This window comes from Haliotis asinina, chromosome 5 (assembly GCF_037392515.1).
Source record: "Haliotis asinina isolate JCU_RB_2024 chromosome 5, JCU_Hal_asi_v2, whole genome shotgun sequence".
NCBI classification, from domain to species: domain Eukaryota; kingdom Metazoa; phylum Mollusca; class Gastropoda; order Lepetellida; family Haliotidae; genus Haliotis; species Haliotis asinina.
In genome coordinates, this window is record NC_090284.1 from 23,590,661 (window position 1) to 23,618,221 (window position 27,561).

General features: G+C 40.7%; 1 protein-coding gene across 1 annotated transcript in view; it reads left to right on the forward strand.

The window, feature by feature from the left end:
• The window catches only part of LOC137284684 (uncharacterized), a 32,612-nt gene extending 12,814 nt beyond the window's left edge, over positions 1–19,798 (forward strand). The window contains exons 4-12 of the mRNA XM_067816596.1: positions 2,399–2,537; positions 3,603–3,826; positions 9,359–9,491; positions 11,541–11,558; positions 14,216–14,432; positions 14,797–14,930; positions 15,759–15,917; positions 16,192–16,364; positions 17,111–19,798. Of these exons, the coding sequence (XP_067672697.1) occupies positions 2,399–2,537; positions 3,603–3,826; positions 9,359–9,491; positions 11,541–11,558; positions 14,216–14,432; positions 14,797–14,930; positions 15,759–15,917; positions 16,192–16,364; positions 17,111–17,287 (1,374 nt within the window). The 3' untranslated portion in view covers positions 17,288–19,798. The remainder of the gene's footprint in view (positions 1–2,398; positions 2,538–3,602; positions 3,827–9,358; positions 9,492–11,540; positions 11,559–14,215; positions 14,433–14,796; positions 14,931–15,758; positions 15,918–16,191; positions 16,365–17,110) is intronic.
• Positions 19,799–27,561: the final 7,763 nt, after the last annotated feature.

Genomic DNA, 27,561 nt, shown 5'->3' on the forward strand with positions numbered 1-27,561 from the left:
TCGTTAAAACAATGTTACGTCGACGACAGTTATCACAGATCGGACCCCGAAGCTTGTGTGTTTTGTTTTGGCTATTCCAAGCCTGGAATTTTTAACACTAGAAGTCGTGTCTCCCTTTCACTCAAATCCAATTTAACCAACAAGAAGAAACCATGACGTCAAACGTCATTATTCAAAATCCAAATTTAGATTTTGACGTTTGTTTCCTGGACATGAGTCTAATTAAATTAATCTCGTTAAAACGAGATGAACAAGGAACTGACTTCACTAATATAGTTTAATTTCATCAGACTTTGAGTACATGAATATAGTTTGAAAAGTTACATATAAACAACGATTTGGGTTTTGTAACTCCGATCGTTTAGATTCTGGTTAATGTTTATTTTTAAAAGTCCATTAGATTCCACGCCAGTCAATTTACTGTTATTTATTGCAAGACACGGGTCTTGTTAAAAGACAATGAACCTGTCTAATCACGATTGATGGTATAGTCTGGGTCTACCAGTCGCATTCTCGCAAACCAATTGATAAAACCATTGCGTCATGGCATGTGGCTCTTACCGTTAACAATTGTTTTATAGAGCAATGCAAGATTTGTTCATTACAGCTACAGCGAAACGCTGTTAGGCAAAAAAGAAAGTTTTCCTCTTTCAGCCCACCCCAAAATAGATTAAGTAGGTCGTTATAATTTTTTTGGGAAGGGGATGGGTAGAGCTAACATATTTATGTTTCTTTCAATGATTGTGAATCTATTGTGAAACGCAACCATTTATTCTCCTGACATAACATACGGGCGATTCCGAGACCGTGATAGGATCTATGGTGCTACTCTACATAAAGAGAGGAAAATGGTAAGTGTCAAGACCTCCAGCTTCGGATTTGAATCTATAGGCAAAGGGGCAGCACGTGGCTTTTCGGGTCTTAGTAGAGAAATCCGAAAGGCTCTGTTTGGAATGTATAACAGGCATTTACAAAAACTAACTAGGAACCAATAATTCGTTAATCAGGTGATAAGAACGGAACTTTGTTCGGAATAACGAGATTTCTCAGCAACGAGGCTGTGATATTGGGCACATTTCAACAAGTATATACGTAAAACCAAACTCTTTGACTGGGCCCCCGAGACGAATCCAAGTTCGTCAGCTATTACCCTATGGCGTCTGAACAAACCAGTCTAAGAAAATGTCAAATAGGCCCTATTGTTAGCCCTGTCTCCTCGAGAAAGCATCACCTAGAACTGCCCAACGGCCATTAATATTAATAACACGACTGCAGCTATAATAACCTTTAACATTTAATATGACTTCTATAAACGCCAGGTCCCCGATATGATTAGATTGGAATTTATAGAAATATGTCACAATGAATACAGCTCAACGTAATACGCTCCATCATGACTCACAGGTGATCTGCCTTCAGTGATTGTGTTTGCTGTTTCCCTCTACCTCTAATGAACCACGGGCGGGGTATATACTAGGCAAAATACACGAGGTTACTTTCATTAAATTTGCCAGACAGAGAAACAGCGTTAATCTGGTGAGGAAATGTCTCTCACCCACCTAGATGAAACTAATGAGGTTTTTCATTGGTTCTGTCGGACGGTGTGCTTCTTTTAACTACCATTTCCAGGCTGTTTATTGGAACTCAGTGTAAGATGGCGTGTTTTTCAATAAACGTATTCGTCATAATATCGAAGAATACTCGAAAATAATCGACTGGTACAGTGCCGTCTAATGTTTGAAGCCAAAGATGGCATATCTGTTATCCACACGACGAACACATTTCTGTTTCATTTACAAATCAAACAATCCTTTTCGTCTTGAGGGAGCATTTAGAAGTTGCTATGATCACTGTCCCTAAGGTCTTGCTGGTAACCAGCATCCCAACATGGCGACAGGTAGATAGCTTGGCGATCATTTCCCTCGCATTAGCCGTCATCTACTTGTATACAATCAAAATTATTTAAACCCTGGTTGTGCAAATATATTGAATGCACTGAATTTGCTTATATATGTCTGTGTGTTGAAGGATAAGCATTTTTAAAATCGCGGGAGTTGTCACTTGAGTTACCGACATCCTCGCGCGATGTTAATGCTTATTCTTCAACACATAGAAATTAATAAGTAAATTCAATGTAATTGCACCATCAAGGCTTAACAGTGTGCTAAATACGTTTGATTGTCTATACCAGGAAGGGGAGTACTCGTCAAGCGATCTACCTGCCGCTTCAGAGGGAAAATTTAAGTGGAATGATAACTTCTCTATTGCAGTAGATGCTTAACGTGCTATGTCTATGTCTTGGAATATTTAGATGTATGTAATACTGGTCATATTTGTTGCAAGTCCAGGACCATGTTGTCACTTTGTATAATACCTTCCGCTATCTGTCTCTTCACAGTCATACTGGGCAAACATCAACAACAGCACAACGCTGACACATTTCTTCCACAACCTAACACTAGCCAAATGCATGAGGATCTTCCCAACCCAGTTTGAAGGCCCTTTCTCAGCCCTCCGACTTGAACTGCTCGGCTGTGGTAAGTCTCAGTAGGATATTATGTCTCAGTACTTTTTCTCGTTTGTTTTTTATTACAAAGCAGCATTCTTGCTGTATGACGGTCTGTGAATAATCATATCATAGTGAATAGTCACAACATCCAATGACCAACATCATCAGTATGGATCTAAGCATTTGAGATACGATGACATGTGTCAACCAAATCAGTCCCTCAGAAATTCTTTTATTTTTTGGTTGTTTTTTTTTCATTTGTGTTTTGATGTATTCCAGCTGGGTGTAGTTGTTTTTCTATCTTTTGTTGTTGTTGTTGTTGTTGATTTCTTGGGGTTTTTTTGTTTTGTTGGGCTTGTTGGTTTTTTTGTTGGTTTATATTGTTTTTGTTTTTGTTGTCTTATTGTTTTCTTTTTGTTTTTTGTTGTTTTTTTTGTCTGTTTTGTTCTTAATTTTGTTTTTGGTGGGTTGGTTTTTTTGTGGGGGGTTGTTTTAATTCTTTGTTTATGGGGGTGGGTGGGGGGGGGGCGTTTTGTTTCTTTGTTAATTTTCTATTGTTTTTGTGTGTGTGTTTTCCCGTGGGTGGGTGTTTTGTTGTTTTCGAGTGTGTGTAGAGGTGGGGACTGGGTGAATATTCACCTACAAGCACAAAATGTTCATACACAGGGGATGGCGATAATTTAATGCTGATATATGTAAAGTAGACATTATAATTATCGACGATGGCAGGAGTCACCAAGTAGTTAATGCTGCTCACTTCGCGCCGATGGTCCAGTGGCCCAGGTTCGATCCTCTTATGACAAGGCCACTCCCTGTTTTGTATACAGCTAAAAGCAGCACAAGACCACACTCACTCGTGCTGTATATACTGAGTGAGTGAGTCTCATTACACCGCTTTCAGCAATATTCCAGCGATATCACGACGGGGACACAAGAAATGAGCTTCACACATTGTTTCCATGTGGGGAATCGAACCCAGGTCATAGGTTCGAGCGGACACTTTAACCACTTGGCTACCCCCTGCTTTCTATTATAGCACTTAATAATTTCATTTTACAGTGCATGATGGAGTATCGTTTCTTACTTTTCACAGACATAGAGGAATGTACAGCTAAGCTGAACGTTTATGCAAGCGAAGTCATACCACCAGAGATTGGGAACCAGCCTGGTATACAAATCAAGCTAACCTCAGAAACAATTTTGACGTCACTGGCCGTGACTTATGAAGCACGTGCTCACGAGGAAGTTCAACTGGATCTGGAGTACAGTCGGTCATGTGTCAACTACACTGCAGTGGTCAACAGCCAGGTCACTCAGGTAGGAAAACTACTAACTTCTGACCTCTCTAAACGGTCATCGCGATGTTACAATGAAACCTGCATGACTGGGCGCCTGCCTATTTGTCTCAATTTCTTGTCGGCGATGATTGGACAAATCTGAACACAGTTTTCATTGGTCCTGCGTATCGCATGAAACTAGCTGTGAAGTTTGATTAATTTTACGAAAATAACATCAGCAGAGTAGCTTGGTTTAGACATGTCATCGGTTCTCAGTTGAGGAGATCCATACAGAGGCTGTTGATCACTGGATTATCTAATCCGGACTCGATTGTTTACAGACTGTCGCCATATAGCTGGAATATTGCTGAGTGCAGCGTAAAACTAAACTCTGTCACTATAATGAAGTACATCACCCTAGAGTGAGTGACTATGGCTTTACGCCGCGTTTTGCAGTATTCCACTAATATTGCTATTGGGAACTCCAAGTAGACAATCGATCCCAGGTCTTAAGCGTGACGAGTGAACACATTTATCTCAAGGTCCCCATCGCCACCATGGCTCTCGGTGATTTTCTGTATCTTCACTATCGTAGTCCGTTTGGCTTAAGAGCGCACTGGTGAATTGCAATCTAACTAAAAACCCTAATAAACATAAAACACTCAATGATCATACCAGCTCTGGGAGGTTTTTGCAGAACTGTTCTGTCGCCATCCTTTTTCACACACCTGGCTTTCCCTTTCTCAGCACTCTTCCCTGGTAAAAAACAGTGAACCGTGTGAATATATTATGATAGTTTGGAAAACAACTTTTTTTTATTTTTAGGACACAAATCCTATGAACAAACTCACAGATTTGGTATGATGTTTTGATTATGATCGGCGTTTCAATGAGTGTTGTATATCTGTTAGTTTTCGTGTTCAGCAGTCCGCCTTTGAGCCAAACGGACTACAGCAACTAACCCGCTGAGAAACAACTACGATCGAAGACTTGCATCTGTTATACATTATATCTGAAAAAAGGCTGTACCTCATTCCATAAAAAGTGTACTTATTTCCTTACCTATTAAATCACACAAACGTTTACATCATTAATTGCCCTTTGGGGTATGATTTATAAATCAGTTTTTTTTCTCCGAATCTGTGAGCATAATGTCAACCCCTTCAGATACAGAGAAATATGGGAAGTCAGCGACACTTCCAATATAATATAATGCTTCCGCTAGGACGTTTTGTCTTCATTTCTTTCCCCCCTCGTTCCCTTAAGATATTACTGGAGGAAAAATATACGTTTTTTTCCCCCGATCTTTGTCCCCGCAGCTTTCAAATTAATATCAATCAATCATGCAATTCTCATGTGGATGAATAATTTAGTTAAGTAAAACACCACATGGAATACTAAGTAATCAGGAATTTCCTCACAAGATGCAAACTGTCTTGTAGGTGACTTGAATTTCAATTCGAAACAGTGTTTTCATATTCAGCAATTCCATTTGCGAGGAGTGAGCTTAGCTTTTTTACGCCGCTTTGAGTGAGTGAGTTTAGTTTTATGCCGCACTCAGCAAAATTCTGTAAATAATCGAGTCTGGACCAGACAGTCCAGTGATCAACAGCATGAACATCAATCTGCGCAGTTGGGAACCGATGACATGTGTCAACCAAGTCAGCGAGCCTGACCACCTAAACCGTTAGTGGCCTCTTACGACAAGCATAGTCTCCTTTTATGGCAAGCATGGGTTACTGTAGGCCTATTCTACCCCGGGTAGACCTTCACGGGTCACGCCGCTTTGAGCTACATTCCAACAATATCACACAAATGGGTGGCTTACACCATAATTATGTGGGGAACTGAACCTTCAAATACTAACCACTGTCGTCTTCGGTTTGACTAGTGAACGCGTTTGACTACTAAGGTACCCCCATAACCTCCGTGACACATGGCTATTTCATAGTCTACAAGGCTTCAACGACCCGTGAAGGTCCTGGGTAGAATTGATCTTCAGTAACCAATGCTTGTCGGAGGCGACTAACGAGATCGGGTGGTCAGGTTCATTGACTTGGTTCACACATGTTTTCGTATGCTAATTACATAAATCGATGCTCATGTTGTTGATCACTCGATTGTCTGGTCCAGACTTATTATTTGCAGACCACCGCCATTTTGCATGATATTGTTGAGTGTGGCATTAACCAGCTAACGAGGCTTCGGCGATGGTGTGTTCATTAATCGGTGATTGTTGTAATAACGGTGGAACGTGTTAATCACAGTCTGTCGCAGAGCCTTCCAATTACCTCCCTTTCCAGCAGGTGCGCGAGTACGCAAACGTCATGTTGCTTGCGGCTTTTCTATAAACACTTCCATGAACGGAAGTAGAGCCAGATGATGTTGTCAATGCCTTTACTCAGCACTTCAGTGAATCAAGTGACTGTTTAATTCGTCCTTGTTTGGCGAAAAAAATCGTTGTTGTGTTCACTGCAATGCCCTTGTTTTTTAGGGTTTTTTTTGTGTTTTTTAACATTCTGGCGCATGTTTCGATAGCACTGACTTTCCAAAATACATGTTATAATAAAACAAGCATTTTATTGCGTTCCATCAGTTTTATAACGACACCCACAAGACTAACGTAACTCTTCAATAATGAAAGGGAGTAGAAATTGAAAAGTGCTTATGGTCAAGGTTCATTTGAAACCGCTATCCACATAGTCGATGTGTTTTTTCGGCTCTTCTTTAGTAAGATCTGCAATGCTGTGTACAGATAATGTACATATGTATTTGGGGCACGCTTTCTTATACACTTATACATCATTACATATAAAAATTCATGATGTCACGAAATCGTAACAGACTCAGCAATATACCAGACATCTATGTAGACACAATCCTCGTTTACCATGTGCAGTGGAAGCTGTCAAAACCGTTATCTGTCCAATCCGACAAGGCGTCAACACCGGCATAAAATCTCAGTCCCGTCTGTGACTTGAACATTTATCATCAACTCTGCTATGCGGCACGTTGTCTAAACTGGATTATTTCTTTAGTCCCGGTGCCGGTTTAGACAGCTTCCACTGTATACATTTTGATCCATTCAGCTATCATAATTAAACTGACGTTAACCTCAGCAGATATTCACCATCTCAGTTTGAGGGTCTTCAGCAAATCATGCTTGTCGTATGTGGCGATTAACGTGATCGGGTGGTCAGGCTCGCGGACTTGGTTGACACATGTCATCGTGTCCAAATTGCGTACATCTAGACTCATGGTATTGATCACTGGATAGTCTTTTCCATGCTTGATTATTTACTGAACGCCTCCATACAACCGGAATATTGCTGAGTACAGTAATAAAAAACAAACCATCAAAACAGCATAGATTTTATTTCCCTTCATGAGTGTAAATTAATTAGACGGAGAATTTGAGAACTATTCAATTGAAATCGTCCTGTAAACTACACTATTGCAGCGATTAGTTTTCTTTATCGTAATGGAATGGAAATTTGTACTCATGGATGATGGAGGATGTCTTGGACATTTACCGTTTTCTAGCTCCGGCGATTTCTTCCGCCAAAGACCCTGAGAGTGTTGGTCGTGCCAGTCTCCCCTAAAGGTTTGCAGGAGCCCGGCACGTGTGGGGGGCACCATCCTCGTGGGTCGGGTGCAGGTGAGCGGGCAACTACCCCCAGTCCGCCGCTCCCTTTGCACGGGCTGAACGTGAGTGAGTGGGGCACGCATGCGCACGGATGCATTTCACCATTACATGCAAGCACGTGCCTTACTACCTCACAAATTTCAAATTTTTCCAAACCCGCACCACACTACAATACCTAACACTAACATTATCATGGTAAACACCTGTGCCGATGACACCCGTGATGATAATTGACCATCTTCAGTGATCCTCGTCACTGAACAATTTTTGGACGTCTTAGAGGGAAGTCGACTCGGATCAGCTGGATGCACATGCAATTTTGTGTTAGTCCTTCCAAACATGTATCAGTTGTATGATCTTTCAAATTTATTTTTATTCTGCCAGTTATATGTTTCTGCCAGTTAACGATCATTATAATTATACAGAAACAATATCTATCTCATGCTATGCATTCTGGTTAAAAACAGACTGACGTTTTTCAAATGGGTCCATCATCCACCGTCAGATGCCCATGGCCGTCCAATGGACATTGGTCGTGTTTGAAGCTGAAACATTGTCACCATATCATTAATAATTTATTGTTGGTACACAATCATCTGAGTCGTCGCTATTCGCTAAGCAGAGTTACGGCCCCTCGACACCCCAGAATCCTGTGAGTCCCAATGCATCCCCGATTATGTTTCTACGTTTGCCAGAGCTTGTGGGTTTCATTAAGGGGTAAACGTATGACACCAGCATCACTGTCAGCTTTCCGAGCTGATCTGACACGTCATGATATAACTGTGACTTAAAATCCAACACACTCACTCACTCTGCACTAAACCACATACCTGTTAAGCAATTTGTGAATCAGCAGGGGGAAACTTGTTGCTTAAAGAACTCAGTAGTTCAACATGTATGGGGATGTTAGTCTGAAGCACAACAAACCCTCGCGTCTTTGTGGGCAATAAATATTTTTTAAAATAATATATATATATATATATATATATATATATATATATATATATATATATATATATATATATATATATATATATATATACACACACATTTGAAATGACCCCCTACTCAAAATGCTTCGCAGTTCAATACATACTGATGCATTGTACTATGAAGTATTTTGAGTCGGAGGTCATTTGTTTTTAATTTTTAATCTTTACAAAGACAGGAGGACCTGAGGTGTGAAGGTGGTACAATGAGCCTCAGCACCCTTTCCCCTTCCCACCCCGACCCTCCACGTTATGAGGAGGATCTGTTACAGTACTAGTCGTGCATGGCACATGGCCAATTGTCACTGCCCAGGAATTCAACATCACTGCACTAACATTATGTTTGACAGGCATGTACAACAGCACCACCTTGTTTACGGATGATGATGTATGTGACGTGGTTTAGCACGTGCATATTGCTTACATTCTCTTGCTTACATTGTCTGATTACACGGATCAGTAGAGCTAATTTGTAATGTTACGTATTTATGCTGGGATGAGTGAGTTAATTGAGTCTGATACCTAATTTAACGATATTACAGTTATGTCGCAGTGTGCCAGCCTAATGTTGTAATAGCAATATGGCTTAAATGAAACTATGCCCCTTTAACGTTAGAGAATAAAGACATGCATTTCCAGGGTGTTTACAAGGTCGATGCACACTTACCACTTGACGTTTAGTGTTTTTATTTGAAACTAATACACTGACAATATTAAGAGGTATTCCCCAATCCCAATTTCCAGACACCCTCCGAGCCATGGCATAACCGTTTTCCTCCGTTACATATCCGTACCTCCCATAACTTTAAAATCTAACATACACACGTGGGGCAGTTCACATGACCATGTTTCTTCGACTTCAATTTATGAAGGGTCTGGTAGGATGTCAAAAACAGCTCCATAGCTGCCATTAATAGCGGGTCTTTTTTCCTTTCAGTTGTACAGAAGCCCGGAGGATGCCCCACGCCAGGTGTCTGTGATAGCCTTCTACACACCTGTCCGGGCGCAATGTGTCAGGGTCACACCTGTCGGTCACACCGTCTTGGAATCAGTCAAACCATACGGATGTGGTAAGAATAGTTTCATTGTTATTTTTGAAACCTTTAAACCAACCGTAGGAAGTATTCAGGACTATAACAGAAACGAACGTCCATGAGATAGATACGTCAGAAGTAAGGTGGCGGCGTTTAATGTATCTCAACAGTAAGCCCGCAATACTATTTCGATCAGTTGGTCGTGATACGGTACACACTTAAGTTACGAAACTATATTTTCCTCCTACCCTCAGTGATAAAGTCGTGATGCAATACATGTCTCAGTATTAAGAAAGCAGTATGATAGCATATATTTTCATCGAAGAAATAAAGGTTGCAATGTATACATATTTCAGTCGTTCAAGGTACGATGCCTAACCCAAACGTTGAAGTTCGGGGTGCTCGTTTTACTCCCTTCCAAGACACTGGAGGTAGAAAATGGAACACTGACATGATATTAGCACCGCAAGTACCGCGTATACCCATTGGTACCGACTCAAGCGTTACACCTTGCTCTTAAAGAACGAATAAACTCAATGTTTTTTACTCCTTTTATCACTGCATATGAAAGACTTCTGGTTAGTCATAAACGGAACACCATTCTTTTTCTTTACACAAGTTGTGGTTCATTAATACCAAGCGCTTAAAAGTTGCTAAAAAGCCGTCTGCTTCTCTCTCGCCCGCAAACGAAACCGCAGACAGGTTACGTAAGTCTGTCGCCAGAGCCTTTGCAGTGACGTCATAGAAGGAACGATTTTCAGTTAGTTGCATAGAAAATGTGTAGGAAGCTCGTCATTTTGCTGATTTTTCGTCGTCACCAAAGACATGCCGAAATATCGGGTTGCCGTCAATTGCTCCTTGGGGTCGGGTGATGGTGTCACTATGTCACTGGACCCCGTAGTTTGTGCTTAAATTGGTTGTTTGTGTGTGCGAAACGAGCGTTGTGGAAGCATGTGGTATACTAAATCGGATGGTTCGCCCCTACCACGCTTCCAGGATAGAAAATGGAGACTGCTTACTACACATTGCTGCTCAAAAGGATTTTGCATGAATATAACGCTTTCTTCCTCAGAAGCGAGGTTGTGGTCGAAGTGGCAATATTATCGTCAGTAATATTATATCGACCCCCACCCCCTCGCTTCCAAAAGTGAAATTATTATGCTATAAGCAATGTCATGTAAATTCCTAATGTCCATCAGTAAAAAACATATTTTACTACCAGTGAAAAGTAATTTTGATTTTGTAAGTCGGTGAAAACAAACTTAGATAGCATTTATCCTCAGACAGGGCGTCGCCATTTTTGAAAATCATGAAGTCACGGGCTAAGTCCGATAGAGTTATTGATATCATGGTTTGTTTTCACCAAGTTAGAAAATCAAAACTACTTTTTACTAGTAGATAAATATGTATTTGAACCATGGCCAAAAGGAGTTTGCATGACACAACCTGTAACATAACATAAGCGAGGTGGAAGTGAAAATACTGCGCGATAAATTTCTTCACTTGCTAGGTTTATACCACCTAACACGGATTACATCCAAGCGACACCAAGTGGTTTTGACAGAATCGTCTATGAAAACAAGGGTTGTAACTCGGAAACTAGGCAAGGCATGAGACAAAACTAAATGATAGTAGATTGTGAGAACATTTAGGTTTCATTTTTCACAACAGTTGTCGCGATTTAAGGTTTGTACAAAGTTGTAAACGAAATATTTTAGCCCCGAAAATGTAGATGAATTCTGCAAAGACCCTCACATCTATACCCACCATTATGTCACGAAGACGCGCCTCTCTGATTGGTTGAAATTTCGTTTGCGTCTGTGAATTGTGCACTGTTGTCAAAAAGGTCGATTTAAGGTAATTAAAGATCGAAATGAGCAGTTTTAATGACGGGGTTACATTTATAATGATGTAGTGAGTGACTCATGCATTTGCACGCCCTAGAGTATATGTGATCTTTAACCTTTTCAAATGGTCCGTAAATTCAAATACCCAGTTCAGTTTATGTTTGAACATATAAATTCTCACAGTCCTGTTTCCTGCATGACGTTTGTATATTAAACATTTAGCTTTTTTACTTTTCAGATGCCACACTAACAGAAGGTGAGCCTGTACTTTTATATCCCCTCTCCTTGACCTCGTAAAAATTAATTCCCAGCGTACCGGAATTCCTGCAGTATCTTGCTATTAAATGAAATACGGTAAATTGGCCTGTGTAGAACGTACGATGTTGTAAATAGGTATGTTACCATAAGCCCGGGATATTTATCTTGATAACACGTGGTTTTGTTCCCGCCGTCATAATCTGAACTAGTGCGCCATTCACCAGAGCACCCTAATACCATATATCTATACATACTTTCGCAGCGGAGGTCAAAACACTGCATTACGCGCGTGCACTGTGTTGGATTCAATTCCTGTTTCCAAACTACAGGAACATCTCAAGAAATGTTTAATTGTAGACATATGGTATAAAGTACTTCAAGGGCAACGCGCCCTTGCTTATTTCAGTCGAGAATAATGGCAGTCGGATGTCTTCGGAGCTGGAGAGATTGACAATGTTCCTCTGAAGGACGTCTTCAGTTAAAAAACCTTTCCCCAAATCTGACAGCCGACATGCCGATTTGTACTGCTGGAGAAAATGTGAACCTTTCAATGGCTCTGAGTTGAAGTAATGACCTTTCGGATTTAATTGTTACGAAGAAGCGCAATCAAAACTGGTTTCCTGTAGCCTTGACGAGTGCGCTAGACTGACAGCATGACGTGCGGTGGCTTTACGAAGGGAATGTTGATGAGAAGCTGTCAGCCGATCATATTACTAATATAGAAACATTAAAGGAATCCCATAAGACCCGGAGCATTCTGTACAGTGCCTGTAATTACATGTTTGTTCTTCCTGTAGTGACTGTTAGGAATACGACCTCTGGAAACCGACAGTTCTGCAAGAGTTTGAATGTTCAGTTTGAGCAACTTTTCAAAACTTTAGCATTGTGCTTCATACATTCAGCCAATTCTGAAACAGTTCGTTGCTTTCTTCTAAATGACTGGTATCTGTAATGAACACGAAGAGATTTAGGATTGTACTGTAAAATACTGACAATACGCGGATACTGATAAACCATGCGGTGCAACTGGAGAAAATGGAGAGTGAAGGCAGGAAGTTAGATACTTTTTGGTCGTGGTATTGCTTAAATATTGAGAAACCACATTAAACAGCATGTTTTACTCATTGAATGTTTCATTTCTTAATGCATACTGGTAGAGCGACCTCGAACCACACTTGTTCATTGTTGTCCACTAGCAGTGGGGTAGCCCAGTGTTTAACGCGTTCGCTCGTCACACCGAAGACACGATGTAAAACTAAGCTCACTCGCTCACTGTTGTCCAATATCATCTATCCCCATTTAAAGTGTATATTCTGAAACTACGCTCCTTTGCTTAATTTGCAATCCATTTAATTTTTAAAAAATCATTCAATGGTATAATTAAAAAAAAATCATTTCCGTGGCACGCGTTCTGGTTCGAAAACACTCTGGAAGAAAGCAATAATTCTTCTTTAAACTGGTTTGCGTTCTTTTGCGAAAAGCAATCAGGAATTCTGTAAATGGAGAAAACGGAAATAGTGAAAGTGAAATAGTCGTACTCAGGTAATATCTGCAAAACAAGCTGTTGACGTTACCACAAGAACATACACAAGGCAAAACCACAGAACGCAGTAAAGTTCACCAGATGAACCAACGATTTTGTTTTGAATAAGATGAAGTTACAGTTTTGCCCTCGTTTAATTACGCTCCCCATGACCGACCACAGAGAGAACGATGACTGTTGTGTCTAGACTCTACTAAACAGCAGACTAGACAATTAGCCAGATGGCTCACCACCGGTTTACATATGTACCGTCGAAACGTCATGTTTCTTCAGAACACACGCTGGCAACATACTCTGTTTACCCTGTGTGTTTACTCCAGAATTATGAGTCACGCTCTGATTCTCTCACTATATTGAACATATATGAGTGGTAAAATATTGTTATATTAAATCAGGTGTATGAATTTTGAATATTGTTTATTCGTGAACGCGACTGCGTTATACATAGGAAAACACAACTCAAGTTTGTATTTGTATACACAAGGCAAATAAAAAAGATGCACGTACAGCATTTTCAGTACGTTCTGGCAGAAGCCCTGTAAAAATGCATGTTTACTCCAAATACCTGATGAGTGCATTGGTACCTACGTGGACTATGACGTCTAGAGTTACGTGTGAGTTCAGTTTTATGCTTCGGCAGCTCAAACAAAGGCCGAATCATTTAAGTGAATTAGATTTTACACTGCTTTTAGCAATATTCCAGCAATATCATGGCGGGGGACACCGGAAATGGACTTCACACCTTCTACCCATGTAAAGAATCAATCCCCGGTTTTCAGCCTTCGATTCCCCACATGTGCAAAATGTGTGAAGCACATTTCTGGTATCCCCCTTTGGCTTGATATTGCTGGAGTATTGCTAAAAGCGACATAAAACTAAACTAACTCTCATTCACCTTGGGGTGACGAGCAAACGCTTGAACCACTAGGCTATCCTAGAGCTGAGTCCCAAAACATCTGATCCCATGTTCCGACAACATCCGACATGTTGGATTCGAACTCATGACCACTGGTTTCAGTTACGCCAAAACGACGGCTGGACTACTGTCATGAACACTGAATGTGAATAGAGTATAAAACCGCAGGTCTGAATGTTGTATATTTCTGTCACAGGAACCTTCGCCGAGTGTGGACGAACGAGGAAGACTTCGGGGATCCGACGGAAGCGTGTGGTCGGCGGTAACCCCGTGACTCCTGGCGACTGGCCTTGGTTGGTGTCCATGCACTTCCTCAAGTGGCACAACTTCACCAACTCTTCGGGCCTTAAGCATCTGTGTGGCGCCAGCCTCATCGGCAGGGAATGGATCCTATCTGCCGCCCACTGTTTTGAGTACGTAGAAACAAACATGAATCTTTCGTCACAGTCACATGCCGCTGACTGTTCAGTTACACCGACTTATGCCGCAATGTCCTTTAAAGAGGCACCCCAGATGGTCTTTACACATTGTAGCAATATGGGGAATCGATCTCGAGTCTTCCGTGTGACGAGTGGACGCTTTAACCACAAGGCTACCCTCATCGCTCAGTTTGTTTTGTCAGCACACACCGGGGGTGTTGCGTCACTGGTTTAAGCCGTTGTAACTTCTTATTAAAAATAATATGTTTCATTTTATGTGTATTTGATTATATTTGTGCAAATAGGTGTCTCGATGAGAAGGCAAACATAGTAAGACATCTCTCTTCTCTCTCTCCAGTCCTCATGTGTTCAGTGGTCTAGATGATCCCGCCAACTGGCGCGTGGCTCTGGGAGAACATGACCAGAGCTCCGCCGACGGCACAGAACAACTGATGGAAGTAGAGAGTATTACGAGGCATCCGAACTTTACAAGTAAGTCACTGGTACACCTTATACCTTAAAACAAGTGTTGATACACACAATATCCTTTATTTGAAGACTTTATCCTACTCATGATCTACCGAAAATTGAAATGATAACAGTTAACAGATTTAAGATGACGAAATCAGTTTCAGAATCACTGTGTATAAAACTACTTACTTACCTTAAACAACAAACAATACAAAACCAAAACTAAACTCCATTGGCAATAACGATGAGTCAGGAGTTTAGTTTATCCCACCAGTGAAGCATAATCACATATCGCAATTGTCTTTTGCAACATCCACTTTGGCAATAGAAAGTGAAAAGTAACGAAGTTATTTAAGAAATGATTCCTCTCCGCGTTGTTAATTCCTTCCTGAAACTAAAAAAAGACAGGTCGTGTGTTTTGGGTTTTTTTATGCAAAGTGCCTATATGAGACCACGGTCAGCAATTCTATATATGTTTTATATTTTGTGTAAGAATTCCATGAGAACACCATTTTGGGTACTCCCCAAAGAGCAGGGTCGAACCTATACATATGTGTGGCGACTCTAGCTTTTATCGCTTCTGCTGTTACACCGCTCTTCACAAAAGTGGGGTGGGGGTGCCTGGAGGCTCGTCACGCTGAAGACCAAGGTTCGATTCCCCATATGGGTACAATGCGTGATGCCCATATCTAGAGCCCCCGCCCTGATATTTCTGAAATATTGCTGAAACCTTACTCTTTTACACACCTTTCACTTTTTTTAAGTTTACATGGGCGCTAACAGATGATTTCTATACAGAGAGCAACGACAACTGAGTATAAGCTAACCTGTCCATTTATGGTATTACAGTTTCTGGCAACGACCCCATCCTGTTCGACATAGCGTTGTTGAAACTGAAGCGACCGGCAGTGCTGTCCGACTACGTCAACTTGGTGTGTCTCGACAGGGTCGGGGACTTCCCCACGGGCTCAAGGTGCATCGTCTCAGGGTGGGGGCAGGACACGACAGGTGAGGAGAGAGGTGCTGATTACCCCTGTAACATTCACGTGTCATTACGAATACTGTGATAATTTAGAGGAGACGACACTCCCACAAATCGATTATTTGGAGCCCACTGAAATTATCCATAACGTCAAACGAAAATAACAGTACGAAGTTCTCCATACACGAGACTACGTTATGTGGAGATCGTTAATATATGTTCGGATATTTGCAGCATATGTTTGCATCATACACACTGTGGAATCTCGGATAAAATTGGTCCCTGTATTCGAAATTTCAGAAACGCCGGGAACAAAACTACCATTTATGACTTTCCTGCCGATAATGGATCCTGATGCATGCCGGGACAAGTATAACGCACTTCCGGAAGATCATATGGCAAGAACGGTCGTCCGGGTGGACGACTCGGTGTTTTGTGCAGCAACCGAGACGGGAGGTCAAGATGCATGCTATGTGAGTGGACTTTTATTAACTGTTTGATTGAATATTGAGCGCAAACACACAATATTTGTACATTCAGACATGTAATACCCGTACAAAAGAACAGATAATCTGAGCAACTTTCGGCTTTTTTTTCGTTAACCCGTGAAGATATGGGTTAGCACTGATCTCCAACAATCCATGCCTGTCGTACAAGACCACAAAATGGAATCGGGTGGTCAGACTCGCATACGTGATGGACACGTCATAGTATCACCATTGCGACGGTCGATGTTCATGCTGTTGATCACTGGGTTGCTGAGTGCGAAATACCAGTCACATGAAACGTATCTTTGGATATTTTGTCCTCTTTGGCATTGGTTACATACAAGTTACAAACTATATTTTATAACAAAACAAGCAAATAAACAAATCGCTTCTGCTACAGGATGTTTTATGAAATTCGACGCTACCTTGCCAGGTAAACTGGAGAAAAATGTACGTTGTATGAAATTGGGCTGTATGTGAAATATTTTCTTAAACATTAAGGTGTTTGGATATCGAATGTAAACAGTATACTCTAAACAGCACTAATTTATAAAAACTCAAAAAATAAACGGCTGTCCGTGAAATAGAAGTCACAGCGTTAAAACGTTAGAATTTTGTCATAAACAATGACCAGTGATTGTTGTGACGACTTCTTGAATATCGGCCTCTGAGAAGGTCTAAACAAAGCCTCATCCTATCACCAGTGTTGACATATTATATTTTCTGTTTAGGGGGATTCGGGGGGACCGTTCATCTGCGAGAAGGATGACCAGTGGTACCAGGTGGGGATAGTGTCCCTTGGCTACATCTGCGGTGACCTTCAGTACCCCGGCGTCTACACCAAGGTGGCCCACTACAAAGACTGGATCGAAGACACCATCGCCAACTACAACTACACCAACAACTGAGGACGACGTCATCACACAGCAGGGAACCCTGCGAAAGATATAGCCATATCTGAAACGAAGCTACCAGAAAGGTGGACAAATGACCTCGACTGAGACGCTGGATGATAGGATTTACCTCATAAACTCCGATGATCTGAAGCTGAATCATGAATCATGAATCATCATCTTGAATCATCTCGCATCAGCTGTAGATGTATATACCATATACATGACGCCTGGCCGACCTCGTTATAACATCGGTAACCCGTAGCCTGGTGTTCAGCCTAATGATGCCCACTGGAAGTTTCATCGTCATTCTTGCTGTGTCACATAGTGCTTTAAATACAAGCAGCTCGCCACGACCGCGCATAATTGCTGTTGTGGTCGTTACCCTAATGAAGAGTTGGGAGGGAGCTAACGTTCCCGGACAACCCGACATACCAGAAGGAAGCCCTGGTGTGATGGGGAGAAGGGCTGGGGGACTGGGGGATTATGAACACAGTATACACAAGGTATATTTCCATTCTAACCTTGGCGTATCATGTAGACCGTGCCAAAGGGAACTGGTATTATCAACCAGGATTGAGAATTACAAGAGCCCGTTACATGGAGATATCTGCATGCTGTTGATGTTGACAACAAGGCTAACACACAGTGCTTTGCTAAAGGATACCGAATACTGGGTACAGATACAGAACTTGAGGACAGTTACGTGTATTTGTGATAATACGTCTTGATGCAGTCTTACTTCATGTATTGCTGTAAGGCGCCGCAATTCGCTTACCAGATTTACCTCCCTTAGCCGCGCCATGATCCTCAGATCGTGCTATGGAATCCTAGCTTTGACCTGATCCTGGTCGCGGGTTCTCAGTATCACCAAAGTAGTGAGCGACACAGCCTCCTTCTGACATTCAACACAACGTTGACATACCGTGATATAACTGAACCGCAGCCATGCTATATCAACGTTACTTCATCATATACACCCAGGTTATATAAGGTATTAGAATGGCATTTAGAAGTGATACACATAAATGCACAACTTTAGTCTTGCCTAGGTTATATAGGCTGGTGCTATTATTGAATCTGGTTTATGTGTTGAGCGCACGACTTAAGATAGTAATTGGTATATGAGAGTTGTCGGTTGAGGTATATGCAGCATGCATATACATGAAGTGTCCAGGATGAGGTTGCATCGTCTTTAAACATATCAAACATGCCTGGTATACACAACTCTGAAAGTTGAAGAACACTCCATTAGTTTTCATTTACAATGGTTAATGGGTCATGTCGAATGAAAGCACCGGGTGTTCTTTAAGTTCCTTAGACCCTAACGGTTGTAGGCTTATGTGGTATCAACCTTGAATTGGATGAATTAAACACACTAGGAACCGTCTTTGCAGTGACCAGATCGCTAAATTATAGACAACATGCAATTCAACAGTTGTTAGACATTTTGAAATCTGATGGTACAAGCCTGCTCCTGTACGTACACATATGTCAAGTGTTCAGCATGTGTCAAGATCTTTGACGTAGACAGTAGAATCAACATTTCCTGTGAATACGAAACTACCGGGCGTGTAAACACTCATACGTCGTTATTTCGTACGTTATGGATTAAGTTTAAAGAATTACGTGTGTAGATGTAAATAATAACTTAATGTAAATGATAAAGTCTAAATTGTGTTATGGGATTTCTTTTCTATAATGTGATGCATAACCTTTAAGTAATGCTGTCGATCGCGTTGAATATGCACCTCTAGGTCGTGTTTCTTTTAAGTTTGTTTAGAGTACTTATGTCTATGTCAATGAAGTAGAAAACTTGGCACGACTTCGTAATCAACCACCATCTGGATGCATAGGGATGTCCCTACCAAAAGTTGAGCTGTATGTATAATGTGTGTTTGGGGTCAAGTGTTGATGGCATCTTAGTGATCTGTTTATGGAGATGAAGGATGCTGAAAATTAGTTTTGACAACTGAGACGTCTGTTGGCAGTATTATTCTTTAACGGTTCGTGAACAAGCGGGATTGGTAATTGATTGTACGTGTGGGAGATGCCTTTCAATTATGACGTCAATGATGACGGAACTAGTAGACACAACACAATCAAGAATGTCGGTCGTGCATAGCGTCAGTATCATATGCTTTGGCAAACCCATTAGGAACATTGGCCGCCATTATGTAGCTGGTTTCTTTACTGGGGAAAGCAAACACTAGAGCCAATCTTTCTCAAAGGATATCGGTTAAAATCGTTTTACGAACAAACATTTTTTTCTTTTTAAGGGTAAATTTTGTTTTGACATTTTAGGAAATTATTTGTTTGTTTATATTCTGTTAAATATGAATTAGTATGTATGCAGAAGGGAGATAAATGCACAAATCATCTTTATGTAACATTTGTTTTATGTAATATTTGTTTTATACTATTTTATATTGATGTTGAAATGTATACATATACATATACATGTACTTCTCTTCATGTTGTAAAAAAGTTATCATTGTGAATAAAATTGTTACATAATTTTCTAAACCTGTCGTTTCCTGCAAGATTTGTGGCTTTTGCTATATATTGTGTTCATACACGTGGACCAAGAGTTCGAAATAGCCATACGCGTTAAGGATGTGTAGAGCTAAACGTTTTTTTGACCGACGGACAGTTTAATATTTGAACAACAATGCCTCTGGACGCGACCTTCAGCGACACCACTGTGAGCTTATTGGTGAGTGAATGGTGACGTTGATATGATGTCAAAGGTTAGCAGCATGTGCGTGAGTGAGTGGGTATGTTTTTATCCATGGCAATAAAAGCAATATCACAGCGTCGAACACCAGAAAGGGGCTTCACACATTGCATCCATGAGGGGAATCGAACCCCGGCCATCGGCGTGACGAGCGAATCCTTTGACCACTAGGCTATCATACAACCCATAGCAGCTTGTGGGAGATAAGGTTTAACGTATGTATCGTTTATTTTCTGTTATATCTCATTATAGAATACAAACAAACAACCCAGACAAAAATTTCAAAAGTGGGGATGGAACTATGGTGGCTGATTTGGCTCAAATCAGCCACCATATGGAACAGTTGGTGTCCCCATCCTGTGTGCTACCCTTTGCCAGGGACCTCCTCCTGGGTGCACTAGTTAGCGCGTCCGCCCGGTGAGCGGAATGTCGCGTGTTCTGTTCCCTGCCGCATTATACCAAAAGACGTTAGAATATGCTACTTGTCCTTCCCTGTCGGCGCTCGGCATTTATAGGAAAAACAAGAACTGGTCTGTTCGGGGTCAGTATAATGTGTCAGAGTAGGGTATTCATGCTTTACTGCGGCATGGCATCTCCTCACCCTGGGTCAGGTAATATTTCTCTTTTTTTCATTCGGATTTCTTACAACTTCTAATTCCAAAACGTTTCACCTCGGTACTTAACACAGAGTTCTGTCAAAACGATGCATGTCATCGAATAAGCAACTCGATGTTCATGCTCTCAGTCACTAGATTCGTATAGTGCGACGTTAAAGAGCGGAGAAACTCTACACACAGACGATTCAAGAAGAGGTTGGAAAGAAACGGTGTTTTGGAAAGAAACTGTGAAGCATCTCTTAAATAATGTTTTTGGTGTAATTAATATGTTCTTGTCAATCTGGCATGACGTTAAACATGTATAAGTTACGTCAGTCGGCATAGAAGACATGTCTACATCAGATAGGTTAACCGAGCCTCCACATAAGTTTAAGCACTTCACGCCTTAAGCGCGCAATGTTTATACAAAATTTAACTTCTTACTCTTTGACCTACATCTGTGATGGATGGTGTACATAGCTGCAGGCGAGAACGGTAGCCATTCTGTTGAGTTGGTTGGTTTGTTGTTTTCGTTGGTATGTCACCGGCCTGTAAATAATCGAGTCTCAAGCAGACAATCCAGTGATCAACAGCTCGAGCATCACTCTTCGCAAATGGGAACCGATGGCATGTGCCAGAGAGTTTGATCACCCGATCCCGATGGTCGCCGTTTAGCACAAGCATGCGCGTTAGTGAAGACCAATTCTAACCCGGATCTTCACGGGTGTCTCTAGTTGAAGTTTTCACCAATCTTACATTCAGCTATTCCGCCATCCTTGGTTATTATGCCAGAGCCCTCTGTTGGTACAGTGGGTATATACGTTGACCAGCTGAGGGACATCAATTTTGACTGTGGGTGGGTATTGGGGTGCGTGTGTTCTGTGCGGAATTATGTTTGGAATAGTTTTGAAAACAATATGCCCCCGCAAAAAAACAACTGAATAAGGTAATGTGAAAAAGTAACATAACTTGGACAATAAATATTATGTTTTTAAAGAACATGTTGTCTACATCCTTTTGTAGACTAACATCTAGTCTCAGAATTTTGTTTGTTTTTTTCAAAAAATGTCAGTTTATAAATTATAATCACAAAATATCATGGAAATGGGCCAAGACAAGAGACCTTCTTCATTTGGCTATACAGACTTCCACATATTCGTGGGCTGCCATGAGCTCTCTTGGATATATACTCTTCAAAAAAGGAGAGGATAATGAACTTTCAATTTGGATAGGAAGTGTAAATGTTAACAAACGTTTCAATAACGGACATCTTATGAACGCACCACCATTTCCCTCAATTACCACAGCTAAACACAACGCATGATATGCACGTGCACAACGCAGTACCTCCATACACGTGCATGGGGTCCCATTCTTGATTTTGACGTTTTTCAAGAAGGTCACGAAATCACTTAGAACACCAATTTGACAATCATCTTGCACCACACATTTGTTAGTGTTTGTTTATAGTCGTTCAAAATGACTATAGTTTCAAAATGAAAATAGTATACATGCAAATTTCATGCCATACACAAATCATCTTTCAAAAGCGACTACATTCCAAATAACTATGGTTGTAAGGAAGTGCAAATGGTTATGTACTCTCAAAACATTCAATAATACCATTATCAACATTGATTGACTCCGATAAATCTCCTAAATATTTTTAATCGCAAATAAAAAAAATGAAGATCCCCTACGATCCCCGAGTATAGTAGTATTTGTTTCAGGGTCTCTATGTTAAACTTATCCTGTAGGGCAACGCTTTAATATATTTGCGTTATGAGTATAAGCAGATGCGTGACCATAGTTAAAGTTACGCAAAGAGTCTTTTTACCATTGAATGATTCAATTCGTTAGTGACGATTCAATTCGTTAACGTTTGGCAATAGTTTACCTTTAACGCCGCACTACGCATATTTCCTGTCAGTGAGCCTTACCACCCGATCCCGTTTGTCGCCTCTTACGACAAGCATGGTAGGCTGAAAGCCAATTTTAACCCTGATAAGCTGTCAAATAATACATTATTGAGTTACATAATATTGTTGCGTAAAATAATGAAGAGCACGATTCGTTTATTTAGTGCCTGTGGTTTTAAAATATACAACAAAACGGAATCATTATCAGATATTCAAGCTAATAAATTTCATATCCAGGCATGCCAAAGGCGCACAACTCTGCACGGCAACGATTGGCACTTAAGATCACTATGATACATGTGACCTTTCTAGAATATGTTGTTGTTGTGGTTGTGGTTGTGGTTGCGGTTGTGGTCGTTCCTGTAATGGTTTTGTTCATTATAATTTTGTTATTGTATGTTCTCATGTTCTCAGATTTAATCAGGCCACTGACGTTATTCGAGTTCTTATTTCATATTTCAATGCTTTCACCTCCGGGAAACCAGATAATGTTTTTACATTATTTGAATGAGGATATTTCGTTCCGCAGTTGCAAACCGATTGGCATCAGGTACGAAGAGACCACAAAGTATTTACAGAATGTGAAAACAGCTAAGTTTGAAATATAACACACCCTTGACCTAGAAACCTTTAGCGCCGGTTGGTCTACGAACATGCGCACCAAAAATTCCAGAAGCTTGCTCTGCTTCCCTGTACAGAGTAAACAAACACGTCTTTTGTTGAAGTCTGTCAGTGACCATACTCCCATTAGACATGTAGGGCGTACAGCAGGAATCATGTTTATACCACGGCCGTTGGGGATCCTTGAATCTCGAGACATGGAACGTTTTGACCGATCTTTTCAGATGCATACGGCCGTTCACAGAGTAAATGTATGCATTCTAAAATAGCAAGTTTTATTTTACAAAATACCCCTTGCCCTCATTAAACATTGACAATTATTAGTTGTGTTTTTTATATGTTTTAAGCAGCTATCGATTTCCTTCATTTACTATATCAATGAATATATTCGATAAAGTACAATAACTATACTTACTTCACTTTTGGAATTAGTGAGTGAGAGAGGTTTTACGCCGCTTTAGCAACATTCCGGCAATATATCACGGGACATTGGAAATAATTCACTTGTGGGAAATCGAACCCGGACCTCCGGCGTGATGAGCAAACGCTTAACCGCTAGACTATTCACTACCATCCATGTACCCATGTGGGGAATCGAACCCGAGCCTTTAGCGGGACGAGCGAACGCTTTAACCACTAGACTATTCTCCACCATCCATGTGCCCATGTGGGGAATCGAACCCGGGCCTTTATCGGGACGAGTGAACGCTTTCACTAGACTATTCCACCATCCATGTACCCATGTGGGGAATCGAACCCGAGCCTTTAGCGGGACGAGCGAACGCTTAACCACTAATTTGTACCACCGCCCTAGGAATTATGTGGAAGTACGTAACAGTAACAAATTAATTGTCAGACTATTCAATAACCCACCTTTACGGCATGGACGTATTTCGAAAGGAACCACAATAATTGAAAACACTGACGTTAAATTAAAACAAAAGATCAATCAGTCGTCGAAGGCACAACATTTCACTGTGCAGAGTTGCGGCCGTTTGCCCGCCTGATATCAGTGACCGTTGGGTTGAATCCTGGTCCGTCTCATGAAGTTTCTAGGTTTGTGAGAACCACACCTCGGCAATGTCATGGAAACTAGCGCGCAAATCAACAGGAAACAGCAAATTCTCCAGAAAATAAGTAGGGGGGACAGTGACGTTTGACCGCCGTATTTGACCACCCAGGTACAGCACTAGACACTGTGACAATTCAATTCAGTCGAATGTCCATGGCGATTCCCTAAAAATGGAGAAAGTGTAAATTCCATTCTTGGTATTCCCACTGTGATCATAGGATGAATTTTCAAAATACGCCGTGATTCATTTTATCATTAAAACGCATATCCGCCCCAGTTGCTACCTTACACCTCCTCAAATTCTCCTTTGGGATAAGATTTTAAGCTTTGTTCCTTTTTCATAGAGATGAACATGCCTATCCATTACATTAATGTTGTAAACACACAATAAGAGGAACGGTAACTACAACAGTAATATGTTTAATAATAATAAAAATATTTAAAATATTTAAAACGTGGATATATATATGCATATATATATGTGTGTGTGTGTGTTTGTGTGTGTTTCAACAAGCCATTAACAGCATGAAGTCTTGACGCAAGCAATGAGTGTTTTAGGGATATTTGTCTGCAATGACCACTGTAGCGAATGAATGCATAACCATCCACAATTCATTTACAAATCACTGCTATTTACATGGTGAAAAGACCTCACCTCGCATAAAAAACATAGATAAACGATGCCGTCACGAACTACGTTTAAAACCAAATTCGCCGTTCCAAACTGTTGCCATCCGCTTCAGGGAATATAACATCAACTGAAATAATGTATGGTGCACTGTTTTAAATAGTATTTGATATGCGACATTCTTCGGGCAGTATTTGATGTGACAGAGCACAATAAGAACGCACCTATAAATCCCCGCTGTCGGTAGTCATCACGTTTATAGCGTGTATTGTATGTGTTGTCTGTCGCTCTACAAGCTTTACAGCGTTAATTTGTAAAATTAGCTTGCATAATTGCTCGCATAACTATAAAACTGCCAACTATTTTGTTGAGAAGCGATTATCTGTAATCAAAGGCTTAATGTTACGGTGTATCTGATCTAGATAATGTCCAACGTCGGTATCGTATTTTACCTTAACGCTCCTGTCGAAGCACTGACGCTGATTAATGCCAAATGCATCATCAATGCATCATCAATGCATCATCAACATATAAGCTGACAAACACAAAATCGGCAGTTAGGTGTTTAGGCGTTCCGTGAGCTGCGGAAGAATCTTGTCAACTGGACTGGGTCTGTGACGGAGTGCCACAGTGACATGGAGTTCGTGACACGGCTGTCCAGTTGTCTGGATATCATGCCGATATAGTAGTTGTGGTATTCTTTTTTCATTTTTGTTGTTGTTGTTTGGTTGTTTTGGGTTTGTTTTTGTTTGTTTGTTGTTGTTGTTGTTTTTGTTTTGTTTTTGTTTTGTTTTTTTGTCGTTTATTTTTTTTAGGGGGTGGTGGTGTTGTTTTCTTGTTTGTGTTTTTTTTTTCGTCCCCTTGTTGTTGTTTGTTGTTGTTCTTGATGTTGTTTATTTCACTGATGTATTCATCTAAGACCTAAGTTTGGGCATTTATTTGAAACCTGACACAACATTGATAAAAAGGTAATTTGCATATTTTCAAAACCAACCACGAATGCTGGATTAACTTCGCACACTGTAGTTAAAGCGTCGCTTCCGCAATACCTAGATGCTTATCATTAAAGTTCGGTTGGAAATATAAAACAAATATGTTTGGGTTTTTTTCGCATTTATATATAGTGAGTGAGTGAGTTTAGTTTTACGCCGCTTTTAGCAATATTCCAGCGATATCACGGCGGGGGACACCAGGAAATGGGCCTAACACATTGTGCCCATGCGGGGAATCAAACCCGGGTCTTCGGCGTGACGAGCGAAAACTTTAACCACTAGGCTACCCTACCGCCCCGCATCTATATATACCATTTAGGTAGTAAATATAAGAACCGAAAGTGTGAACTATCTGTTAAACTAAGTTTGACCTAACTAGTCTCAGTGGGAGGGAGATAGACAAAGGGAAAGAATGAATTTAACGGAGGATATATATTATGTGTGCAGAAATAAACATAACAGACGTTAAAAAAGTAACCTTAAACTGAACATAACATACGATAAAAAAGTAACCTTAAACTGAACATAACAGACGTTAAAAAAGTAACCTTAAACTGAAACTATTAGGATGTAGCGACCACGGAGTTTCGCTATCACTATAAAAGAAAAAGGTAGGAGGGGTCGTCTCAAAAGCAAAACCAGGACGGGTGGTGTCGCAGACTGTTCGGGCTAGGGGTTGGAGATGTCAGCCAAGATAAGGTAACCAGTAGACACATATTCACGAAAACGCATAAAAATCTTTGACATGACCCCTTGTGCCTGTGGACAGCACGTGCATTTAATGCCAAGTGAGTCGACGGTCCGCCGTCATACCTGTCTTGGCGACCTGACTGGCCTCCATTGTTTGATGTGTTGTTTTCAGCAGTAGTTCGTATGTTTTCTAACTTTAGCCCGTTTTCACGTTAAACAATCGTGCTTTTTTTATATAAAATTATCATATTACGCATCCCACTGAACGCCCACTTAGCCGATGTGGTTTTTTTCGACATATGCTATTTACAATTGTGTAAATTTTAGGGATACAGAGTAACAGCTGAAAAAAGGGTAACCAGGTTTTTTTTCTATTTCTGACAGTAGAGTAATAATTAATGTTATTGCTGTGCACAGCCTGTGAAATAAAACATTGATTATCAAGCAGTTTCAGCTGAAATCGCATCGTCAGTGTAATCGCGGTGAGGACGCCTTTCTTATGCGTTAGTCACGTCGAAAACACACACATTGACAAACAAACTGTCGTGTCAAAAAATAATAAAAGAGCACATATTTCGTGACAAATAAACGCGACGCCAATTACGTGCGGCTCGGCGCTGACATGTAACAATAAGCAGGTTATAAGTGGAACAAATGATATGTACAACTATTTGCGAATATTTTCACGCGAGACAATCCGAATGGATTATTTTAATCTCGATAAAAACACACTATCATAGCACCAACACTAGTGACAAAGAAGCCATCCCTTGCCCTGTGGCTGCCTTTCGTGATATACGAGATGATATAAAGAATATTATCGCATCCATAAAAGCATGGATACGTTATATTTAGAGTTCATATCGACAGATCAAGAGTCATTAACCGATATTTCCAATGTTGTTTATGTCGGGTGTTCATTAGACCTAACAGGCCCTGGTATTGCAACACGTGGGTTGGGTTCTGAAAGTAGTTCAATTACATCACGACTTGGCAAGTGTGATTGGGATGTGTGAATGGAGAAATCCAAAAGC